At 38.6% G+C, this 12,500-nt stretch overlaps 1 protein-coding gene across 1 annotated transcript in view; it reads right to left on the bottom strand.

Annotated features, from left to right (window-relative positions):
- Positions 1-2,282: 2,282 nt before the first annotated feature.
- LOC135204928 (neuropeptide CCHamide-1 receptor-like) overlaps positions 2,283-12,500 on the bottom strand; it is an 11,320-nt gene continuing 1,102 nt past the window's right edge. Inside the window, exon 2 of the mRNA XM_064235177.1 lies at positions 2,283-3,315. Within this exon, the coding sequence (XP_064091247.1) occupies positions 2,283-3,315 (1,033 nt within the window). The remainder of the gene's footprint in view (positions 3,316-12,500) is intronic.

Consider the following 12,500-nt stretch of genomic DNA (forward strand, 5'->3'; position numbering starts at 1 on the left):
CCAATCAGCTTCAAGGATTGGTCGTGACGTAACCAGTAGGCGGGGCTTGGCTGCAAAGCAAGCTAGCTGGACTCTGCTGTAGTGATTGTATTAATGCACAAAGCAATTGTGTAAGTGATGAAGTTTATATATAATATATATAATAATATATATATATATATATATATATATTATATTTATATATATATATATATATATATATAGGCAGAAAATGGGATAGAAGTAGAGCAGCCGTCTTCCGATCCAAATGAAATGCTTGTCTACCACCTCCGGCGTACCAACCGTCCCAAACAGTTCCTCTTTGTAAAAGCGCTTCGCCGATGTTTTTAAAATACTGCCTCACGAAGAGATTTCACGAGCATGCCCTTCATCGAACTGAGAAGGTGGAAGTTTAAAAATACGGCCCAAAGGCCATTTGCAAAGCATTTACACGTCTAATGAGGAACATACAACTTAGAACAACCTACGGCATCACAAGAGCAACAACATCGTCTTAGTTCTACGTAACTTCTATTTTTCGCCATTTTTTCTTGAATCCCTTTAATCCACAAGTGGGCGGAGCTAAAGGATTCAGCGTGTCCCTTAGCCCCGCCCACCAATCCCTTTAATTGGTTTGAATTTTAAATTGTTTCAATGGCATTTTAGATTGAAAAAAATGCATCTTAAGTGGTTTAAATAGTAGTCTAAATGGTTTAAATTGTCTTTTAAATGCTTTAAATGGTTTAAATTGTGTCTTAAATGCTTTAAATGGTTTAAATTGTATTTTAAATGCTTCAATAGGTCAAATTGTATTTTAAATTCTTTGAATGGTAATTAAATTGTTTAAATGGCATTTCCATTCGTTTAATTTGCATTTTAATTGTTAAAATGTTATTCTATTTGGTTGAAATTGCACTTTTATCAGCTTAAATAGTATTTGAATTGGTTTAAATTGCATTTCAATTGTTTAAATGCTATCTTATCTGGTTTAAAATGTATTTTGAATGATACTTTAAATAGTTTGAATTGCATTGTAATGGATTTAAATGTAATTCTAAATGGTTAAATGGGAAAGTAAATTAAACTACAATTCCCCTGTTAATTATGTGCCTGCACATGAGTAATTATTATGTGGTTGCCTAGCTAAATATCAAACTTGTTTTAATGATTAAAATCACCCTTTCGCCAGCACATTGTTATTTAGCCAGTCAGCTGTTTTCATGAGACAATGAACAGTATGAGTGCCAGCAGGAATACACTTTAACTTGAGGCTACAACGGGTTGTCTACGCCTATGAAGTGATCTTATGCTTTCAAATCAAGGTACATAAAGAATTTTGGGCAAAGCGCTTTGACAGTTTCCCATAACTATTTATCCTGGACAGAATCTGTGGGGAGTATTCAACATTTCGTCTAAATTACAGGGTTCAGTACAGAGTAACATTCATATTCACACTGTTGCATACTTTTACAATTAGACTATAAAGCTTACTGTATTTTTGACACTTGACCACGCCAACAGAAGGCTTTGATAACAATTTCTCATTTTAATACATGACAAGGCATTTACAATTGCATCATCTATCCTTATAAGATATCTATTTACATAATGTACATCTCATACAGTTTCTATAGACAAAAGTTCTGTAATTTGAACGCTCAGAAATGAATCACTTCTACATATCATGAAGTCTTAGTGGGTTCTGTCTGTTGATTAAAATAGATATTTTCTTGCAGTATAACTAATACAATAATATTTTACAGAATATACCAATGCCATCACTGAAGAATCATATTATGTTTTACATAATTTAAATTACAATTATGTAATTCACACGATAGACACGAGGGATTGATAACAGGAGTCTCTGAAGAATTTTACATGTATCAGTTAAAAGGTTATGGTAAGGAATAACTGTTTACCAATATAGTATCTATAAAGATTAACACAATGGTGTTCAGACGGAAGTAATCTTATAATGGGTAGTCTATATTCATAAAAACTGAATGTTTATCAAGAGAATAAGAATTTTCATGGGATTGTTGAAATCAAAGAGAATGGGTTATGATAGCGATTTGATGTTTATCTACAAATATCTGTAAAAATTCACGAAAGGGTTCTATTATAATCTTACAATATATGCAGTGTCAAGTTACCTGAAAGTTTATATACAGAAAGTAACGAAAAGTGACAAAAGAATGACGATTAGGGGATGACTTGACAGATTGGTGAGTGGATTAGGATACCAAGCTAATCTGTATACTGTTCTTGATTCTCCCAAAAGGTCGGGAAGACCAAAGAAATCATACTACAGACGATGGACTGTGATAAGGTTTGGAGGTGAGGACGGCCGTGTTCGTGAGCGTGAGGCGATGTGGGGCTGCTGGCTGCGCCCCAATTTTGTCCCCAATGACGCTCAGGGGGACCTCCACAGTCCTGTGGGTGCACCTCGACGCCTGGGTGCACTCCGTCCCATCGAAGTCCCTCTGAAGCTGCTTTCTCCTCCCGCCGACGCAACAGCAGAGCACGTGGCGGTTGTAGTACTTCCGAAAGGTCCCGCTCACGCAGTACAGGGCGATGGGGTTGATGCAGGAGTTGATGAAAGAGAGGCAGAAGCCGACTATCCTGAAGGAGTGCCAGTAGACGTTGTAGTCGTCCTGGGAACTCGGGCAGAAGTGCCACCACAAGATGTAGATGTTGATGGGCAGGAAGCAGATGGCGAAGATGATCACGAAGGCCAGTACCATCTTGGCCACCTTCCGCCTGGCCTGGATCTGCCGCTGCTGGCCAGCCGCGGCACCAGCGCCTTCTCCAGGAAGGTGTCTCGCGGACACCAGGAGGTGGCGCGCCATCATGACATAGAAGAACCCAATGAGGGACAGCGGAAGCAGGTAGTATAGTGTGACTCTGACGATAGTGTGGATTTTCGGGTACAGCTCCCCTAGTTGCTTTGGAAAAGGGGTGCAGATGTAGAATTCGTCTCCCCTGGGGGTGAACAAGACAGGGACTTGGGAGAAGATGGCTGCAGGGGCTGCCAAGATGGCCGACAGCACCCATATGCCAATTGCTAGGCCTATGGCGATCTTCCGGGCGTGCCCTGACACGTGGGTAGAGACGGGTCTCACAATGGCCAGGTATCGGTCAGCGCTCAGGGCAGTCAGGGTGAAGACGGTGATGCCCAGGCTGAGATCCTTGGCAAATTCAGATGCCCGGCACACGGCTTCCCCAAATGGGTACGAGGGCACTGTGTAGACCATGGACGTGAAGGGAACTGCCAGAAGCACCATCAGGAGGTCACCAGCTGCTAGGGACACCAGGTGGATGTTTGGGGCGCTCCTGATGGGAGAGAGAGAGAAGATGAAATTTGGTTATGGACAGGATTCTTGAATTATTGAATAATAAGATTTGGTCTGCCTGTGTCACTATGAATAGTGTCACTGTCGTCATCTTTCGTGGAACGATTATGGTGATGAGCATCTTTATGATTATTATGATTAACAACAACAACAACAACAACGACAATAATAATAATAATAATAATAATAATAATAATAATAATAATAATAATAATAATAATAATAATAATAATAATAATAATAATAATAATATAATAATAATGATTCTACTTCTTTTCTGCTTTCTTCCCTGAGCTGAAAACAATTTACTCAATAATAATATGATGAACAACAACAACAACAACATCGACAATAATATAATAATAATAATAATAATAATAATAATAATAATAATAATAATAATAATATTAATAATAATAATAATAATAACAATAATAATAATGATAATAAGTTTTATTAAAAATCGTTGCTGCTTCAGCACTATTAATCTTGTATAGAGTCTTCTCTATTTTTCTGATGACAGCTTTCTCTCTGTTGCTTAGACTGGCGAGCAACGCACCAAAGAGCATGGTAAAATTCGGTTGAGGATGTCTGGCAGCTCCAGACGAAAGCTCGCTTTAACAAAGAGAGAGAGAGAGAGAGAAGAGAGAGAGAGAGAGAGAGAGAGAGCAGAGAGAGAGAGACGAGAAAGAAAAATCGTTAATGATTTTGACTATGGTATCATAGTTTATCTGTAAAATTCAAATATATACACCTATTTGACCCTGTATTTGACCATGACCTTTATAGGCGCTCTACTAGCCTGTTTAAGTAGCACCGAAAAAGCCGCTATTCGGAAAATAGAGAAGAATCTCTACAAGTGTAACGCTGCTGAAGTAGCCATTACTTTTAATAAAGTATGCTTGAGAGAGGGTCTGCTTCCTAAGTACAATAATAATAATAATAATAATAATAATAATAATAATAATAATAATAATAATAATTTATTTTCTGTTTTCTTCTCTGTGTTGATAACAGTTTACTTAATAATAATAATAATAATAATAATAATAATAATAATAATAATAATAATAATAATAATAATAATAATGAAAGGCGCCGTGGCAGAGTGGATTAGGTCGTCAATGGACTGGTCAAGCAACATTGGGGCTGGTTAGTCGTTGGATGGGTTACCACTCTCCTCGGCGTTGATTCCTTGGGAAAGGATCTTTACCATAATTTCCTCAGTCTACTCAGCTGTAAATGAGTACCTATTCCTGATGGGGTAGGGTGTTAAATAGCAAACTCAGCAATGATGGAAAAAAATGAAGGACTAAACGACAACGACGTAAACAAAACCTCTGGCAACAGAGGAGCTTCGTCCGGCAGCCAGGTATTCAGCCCAATTAAAGGGGAAGATGGTCAGGTACTTGGAGGTCGTCATCCAGAAACTGACCACCATAACGACAGTAACCAACGGCCTGAGACTGGAGCTACATAAGCAAACCAGAGGAAGAAATGGACAAGAGAAGAAAATAAGGAAATATGGAGATGCTGCATCAGAAGCAACCCGACGGAGAGAGGATATAGAAGAAGATTGGTCAACATCTGGAATGAGAGGAATAACACCCCCTAAACAGAGCAGAGGCTGGCAGACCAAGGAAGGAACATAAAGAAAAAGAACTGGCTCTCCCCAACAGAAAGAGAAGAACTGGAAAGGGAAATGACACACGGCAACGAATTACAAGAAGACGAACCGAGAGACGATGCCACAGAAGACGAATGGGATGGTGATGTATCAAACAACGACACACAAAGAAACACCGACGAAGTAGCAGCGAGGAAGGAATGGGTAGAAGATACAGAGAGAACAAAGATCCCCTCCTAAAGCCTACAACATTAAGAAATAAAGGGAGAAAACAAGTGAGGTCAATGAAATATGGGAATAATACGCACCACCAGTATCACAGAAACAAATAACTACGCACATGCAGGAGCAAGATTAGTAGCAGAACTGATGGGAATACGAACACCAACACACACCAACACAACCAACCCAACAGAAACCAAAACAGCAACCGCCTTGGAAAAGGCGCCTGGTGATGAGATCTGACTTGAGTAAACTGAAAGAGATGGCAGAAAAAAGGCTAAGAAGCAAGAAGACAAGGGAGGAACTCAACAAGAAATACAAAGTACAAGAGAGGGACTAAACAACACAATAGAAGATGTAAAACAGAGGGTTAAGGCCAAAGCACATAAGATCCAACAGTACATGAACGGGAATAAGGGAGACCAACAGAACAAACTATTCGGAACCAACCAGAAAAGACTATACAGCCAACTAAGAGGGGAAGACAACCACCAAGAAATTCCTGAAGCCGAACCAAGTAAGAGACTCTGGGAAAACATATGGAATAATCCGGTATCACACAACAAACGTGCAACATGGCTCCAGGAAGTCAAGGAAGAAGAAACAGGGAGAATAAACACAAAGATTCACAGAGATCACGACATACACAGTCAGACAAAAACTAAAGAAAATGCAAAACTGGAAAGCCCCAGGTCCTGATGAAGTCCATGGATACTGGCTCAAAAACTTTAAGGCACTACACCCACGAATAGCAGAACAACTCCAGCATTGTATCACAAATCCCCATGCACCCAAATGGATGACCACAGGAAGAACATAATTAGTACAAAAAGACGAGAGTAAGGTAAATATAGTCAGTAACTACAGTCCTATCACCTGCCTACCAATAATTTGGAAGTTACTAACAGGTATCATCAGTGAAAGGCTATACAACTACCTAGAGTAGACAAACACCATCCCCCACCAACAGAAAGGCTGCAAAAGGAAGTGTAGGGGCACAAAACACCAGCTTCTGATATACAAAATTGTAATGAAGAACAGTAAGAGAAGGAAAACCAACCTGCCTACCAATAATGGTGAAGTTACTAACAGGTATCATTAGTGAAAGGCTATACAATTACCTAGAGTAGACAAACACCATCCCCCACCAACAGAAAGGCTGCTAAAGGAAATGTAGGGGCACAAAAGACCAGCTCCTGATAGACAAAATGGTAATAAAGAACAGTAGGAGAAAGAAAACCAACCTAAGCATGGCATGGATTGACTATAAGAAAGCCTTTAACATGATACCACACACATGACTAATAGAATGCCTGAAAATATCTGGGGCAGAGGAAAACACCATCAGCTCAAAAATACAATGTGCAACTTGAATACAATACTTACAAGCTCTGGAATAACACTAGCAGAGGTTAATATCAGGAGAGGGATCTTCCAGGGCGACTCACTGTCCCCACTACTCTTCGTAGTAGCCATGATTCCCATGACAAAAGTACTGCAGAAGATGGATGCTGGATACCAACCCAAGAAAAGAGGCAACAGGATTAACCATCTAATGTTCATGGACGACATCAAGCTGTATGGTAAGAGCATAAAGGAAATAGATACCCTAATCCAAACTGTAAGGATTGTATCTGGGGACATCAGGATGGAGTTTGGAATAGAAAAATGTGCCTTAGTCAACATACAAAAGGGCATTGTAACAAGGACTGAAGGGATAAAGCTACCAGATGGGAGCAACATCAAGCACATAGATGAGACAGGATACAAATACCTGGGAATAATGGAGGGAGGGGATATAAAACACCAAGAGATGAAGGACATGACCAGGAAAGAATATATGCAGAGTCTCAAGGCGATACTCAAGTCAAAGCTCAAGGCCAGAAATATAATAAAAGCCATAAACACATGGGCAGTGCCAGTAATCAGATACAGCGCAGGAATAGTGGAATGGACGAAGGCAGAACTCCGCAGCATAGACCAGAAAACTAGTAACATATGGCAATACATAAAGTACTACACCAAAGAGCAAATACAGACAGACTATGCATAACACGAAAGGAAGGAGGTGGGGTGGGGGACTACTAAGCATAGAGGACTGCGTCAACATCGAGAATAGAGCACTGGGGCAATATCTGAAAACCAGTGAAGACGAGTAGCTCAGAAGTGCATGGGAAGTAGGACTGATAAAAGTAAACAAAGACCCAGGAATATACAGAGACAGGAGAATGACAAACAGAACAGAGGACTGGCACAACAAACCAATGCACGGACAATATATGAGACAGACTAAAGAACTAGGCAGCGATGACACATTGCAATGGCTACATAGGGGAGAGCTCAAGAAGGAAACTGAAGGAATGATAACAGCGGCACAAGATCAGGCCCTAAGAACCAGATATGTTTAAAGAACGATAGATGGAAATAACATCTCTCCCATATGTAGGAAGTGCAATACGAAAAATGAAACCATAAACCACATAGCAAGCGAATGTCCGGCACATGCACAGAACCTGTACAAAAAGAGGCATGATTCAGTAGCAAAAGCCCTCCACTGGAGCCTGTGCAAGAAACTCAGCTACCTTGCAGTAATAAGTGGTATGAACACCAACCTGAGGGAGTGATAGAAAACGATCAGGCAAATATCCTGTGGGACTATGGTATCAGAACAGATAGGGTGATACGTGCATAGACCAGATGTGATGTTGATTGACAAAATCAATAAGAAAGTATATCTCATTGATGTCGCAATACCATGGAACACCAGAGTTGAAGAGAAAGAGAAGGAAAAAATGGATAAGTGTCAAGACCTGAAAATAGAAATAAGAAGGATATGGGATATGCCAGTGGAAATTGTACCCATAATCATAGGAACGCTAGGCACGATCCCAAGATCCCTGAAAAGAAATATAGAAAAACTAGAAGCTGAAGTAGCTCCAGGACTCATGCAGAAGAGTGTGATCCTAGAAATGGCGCAAATAGTAAGAAAAGTGATGGACTCTTAAGGAGGCAGGATGCAACCCAGAACCCCACACTATAAATACCACCCAGCCGAATAATAATAATAATAATAATAATAATAATAATAATAATAATAATAATAATACTTCCAGGGCGACTCACTGTCCCCACTACTCTTCGTAGTAGCCATGATTCCCATGACAAAAGTACTACAGAAGATGGATGCCGGGTACCAACTCAAGAAAAGAGGCAATAGAATCAACCATCTGATGTTCATGGACGACATCAAGCTGTATGGTAAGAGCATCAAGGAAATAGATACCCTAATCCAGACTGTAAGGATTGTATCTGGGGACATCAGGATGGAGTTTGGAATAGAAAAATGCGCCCTAGTCAACATACAAAAAGGCAAAGTAACGAGAACTGAAGGGATAAAGCTACCAGATGGGAGCAACATCAAACACATAGATGAGACAGGATACAAATACCTGGGAATAATGGAGGGAGGGGATATAAAACACCAAGAGATGAAGGACACGATCAGGAAAGAATATATGCAGAGACTCAAGGCGATACTCAAGTCAAAACTCAACGCCGGAAAATATGATAAAAGCCATTAAACACATGGGGCAGTGCCAGTAATCAGATACAGCGCAGGAATAATGGAATGGATGAAGGCAGAACTCCGCAGCATAGATCAGAAAACCAGGAAACATATGACAATACACAAAGCACTACACCCAAGAGCAAATACGGACAGACTATACATAACACGAAAGGGAGGAGGGAGAGGACTGCTAAGTATAGAGGACTGCGTCAACATCGAGAACAGAGTACTGGGGCAATATCTGAAAACCAGTGAAGACGAGTGGCTAAAGAGTGCATGGGAAGAAGGACTAATAAAAGTAGACGAAGACCCAGAAATATACAGAGACAGGCGAATGACAGACAGAACAGAGGACTGGCACAACAAACCAATGCACGGACAATACATGAGACAGACTAAAGAACTAGCCAGCGATGACACATGGCAATGGCTACAGAGGGGAGAGCTCAAGAAGGAAACTGAATTAATGATAACAGCGGCCCAAGATCAGGCCCTAAGAACCAGATATGTTCAAAGAACGATAGACGGAAATAACATCTCTCTCATATGTAGGAAGTGCAATACGAAAAATGAAACCATAAACCACAGCAAGCGAATGTCCGGCGCTTGCACAGAACCAGTACAAAAAGAGGCATGATTCAGTGGCAAAAGCCCTCCACTGGAGCCTGTGCAAGAAACATCAGCTACCTTGCAGTAATAAGTGTACGAGCACCAACCTGAGGGAGTGATAGAAAACGATCATGCCAAAGATCTCCATCCTGGGACTATGGTATCAGAACGGATAGGGTGATACGTGCAAACAGACCAGACGTGACGTTGATTGACAAAGTCAAGAAGAAAGTATCACTCATTGATGTCGCAATACCATGGGACACCAGAGTTGAAGAGAAAGAGAGGGAAAAACGGATAAAGTATCAAGATCTGAAAATAGAAAATAAGAAGGATATGGGATATGCCAGTGGAAATCGTACCCATAATCATAGGAGCACTAGGCACGATCCCAAGATCCCTGAAAAGGAATCTAGAAAAACTAGAGGCTGAAGTAGCTCCAGGACTCATGCAGAAGAGGTGTGATCCTAGAAACGGAGCACATAGTAAGAAAAGTGATGGACTCCTAAGGAGGCAGATGCAACCCGGAACCCCACACTATAAATACCACCCAGTCGAATTGGAGGTCTGTGATAGAGCAAAAAAAAAAAAAAAAAAAAAAAAAAACAAAAAAAAAAAAAAAAAAAAAAAAAAAAAATAATAATAATAATAAGTTTTATTAAAAGTAGAATTGCACGTTATCCTTGACAAACTACGTAATATACCTTGAAAATTCGACTACCGCCTCCGGCAATTTGATAAAATTAAAACGACTTTGATAATTATCTATTTGAGACATGCAAACGTTCGGTGCGTTGTTCACCAGTTTCAGCAAGAATGAGAGAAAAATGATCAGGAAAATAGAGAACCTATATAAAATTAATGCAGCTTAAGCAGCAATAACTTTTAATAAAACATGTTTAAAAGAAGGTTTACTTCCAGAATAATAATAAAATAAGAATAATAATACTAATAATCAACCAAACAAAAACTTCTTTCAGTTTTCTTCTGAAGATTGAAAAGAAACCCACAAATTCAATTTGTAACTTGTTTACTTCTAAGTATTTACATTTAGTAAAACTAAATGTAAATACTTAGAAGTAAACAAGTTACAAATTGAATTTGTGGGTTTCTTTTTCAATAATAATAATAATAATAATAATAATAATAATAATAATAATAATAATAATAATAATAATAATAATAACTTTTATTTATTTTCTACTTTCTTCTCTGTGTTGACAACAGTTTGCTCAATAATAATAATAATAATAATAAATTAATAATAATAAAATAATAATAATAATTCAATTATTTTGTGGCTTCATTGCTGTGTTAACAACAGTTTGCTCAGTAATAATAATGATATCCACAACCAACCACTCTCACCCTCAACTTCCATCTTGGAGAGAACAAGCAACTCCCGAGGGGAGATAATATTCAAAGAGCTCTGTGTTTACCCCACACCAAGCTTCTGGAAAAATCCTGGAAACTGGAAGCGTTCTTCTTCATTTCCCTGGGTAATCGAGCCCCCATGCATTCCAGATGACGTTGCTGTTTGCCCGAAACGTGTCTCTTTCCTTCGCTGGAGTTTAATTTGGTGTTTATTTTCGTTCTTGAGGGAAATTGGCGTTGGTTGGGTCTCTCCTGAATATCGTTTGAACTGAATTGACACACGTCAGTTTTATAGTGATTTATTTATGGACTTCTGCCCCTCCCCCCCCACCCCTACTTTTTTTTTTTAAATCAGATAGTTGTGTTGTTATGTTGTTTTGTAGTTACGTAGTTATGTGCTTTTGCAGTTATGTGGTTATGTGTTTTTGTAGTGATGTGCTTATATGAGTATGTGCTTTTGTATTTATGTGGTTGTGTGCTTGTGTGGTTATGCTTTTTGTCTTCATGTGGTTATGCTTTTTGTCTTTATGTGGTTGTGTTTTTTGCAGTTATGTGCTTTTAATGTTATGTGGTTATGTGTTTATGTAGTTATGTGGTTATGTTTCTGTGGTTATGTGGGTGTGTTTTATAGTTATGTAAGAATGTGCTTTTGGAGTCATGTGATTATGTGTTTTTGCAATTATGTAGTTATGTGGTTGCTCTTTTTTACTTATGTCGTTTTGTGTTTTTGTAGTTATGTGTTTTCGTAGTTATGTAGTTATATGGCTGCCTTTTTTGTAGTTATGTGTTTTTGTAATTATGCGGCTGTCTTTTTGCAGTTATATATGTGGTTAGGCATTTTGTAGTTATGAGGATATGCAGTTATGTAGTCATGTGGTTGTTTTTTCCAGTTATGTAGTTCCGTGCTTTTGTAGTTATGTGGTTATGTCTTTTTGTAGTGATGCAGTTGTTTCTCTAGTTACGTAGTGTGGTTGTGTTTTTGTAGTTATATAATTACGTTTATGTAGTTATGTGGTTCTGAATTTCTGTAATCCTGTAGGCATGATGTTAAGTGGTTTTGTAGTGTTATATTGATAGACACTCTGAACAAACAAGTTTCATAGCGTCGCCTAACAATTGGTAATGAAACAAACGAAAAGAAATAAAATGAAAAAGGTTAAACTAATTAGAAGGGTCACAGGCCTGGCCTATCAGCCAATCATACTTCATATTAATTACTTTTTCACTTACTCGGGGAGTCGGCCTACAAAACTACTTTGCTGATGTTGTTGGGAAGGGGGGGGGGGTGGGGTAGGGGGGGGTTGTGTTAGGAAAGCCCTATGCAAAAGCCTAAAAATGTTTCTGAGAAAGGTGTTTCATACTGAGTTCAAGATAAAGGAATTTGAGTATAGGATATTTGTGATTTATTTATTAGATGGAAAATCTAAAATATAAATTATATGCATGTTAAACAGTACAGAACAATTATTTCTAATAAGATATAGCGTATTTATTTAAATTTTTGTAGGTGAAAGATCGGATTATTTGGCCGCAGATTTTAGCACACGCCCCGAGTAAGCTGGAGGTCGGCTCAAGCCTTGTTTACCTTTCTGTCACTTGATCTAAATCATATAATACTTTGAAGGTAAATAACTTATTATTTCTCGTATAAAGAATATTTAATTTGTACACCGTGCAAGATGCAATATATTACTCAAATAAGAAAGAGATCATTATGACAAAAATGAAAATATCTTATATAATTACTATTCACTGTCTCTCTCTC

Source organism: Macrobrachium nipponense, chromosome 48, assembly GCF_015104395.2.
Source record: "Macrobrachium nipponense isolate FS-2020 chromosome 48, ASM1510439v2, whole genome shotgun sequence".
Classification (NCBI taxonomy): domain Eukaryota; kingdom Metazoa; phylum Arthropoda; class Malacostraca; order Decapoda; family Palaemonidae; genus Macrobrachium; species Macrobrachium nipponense.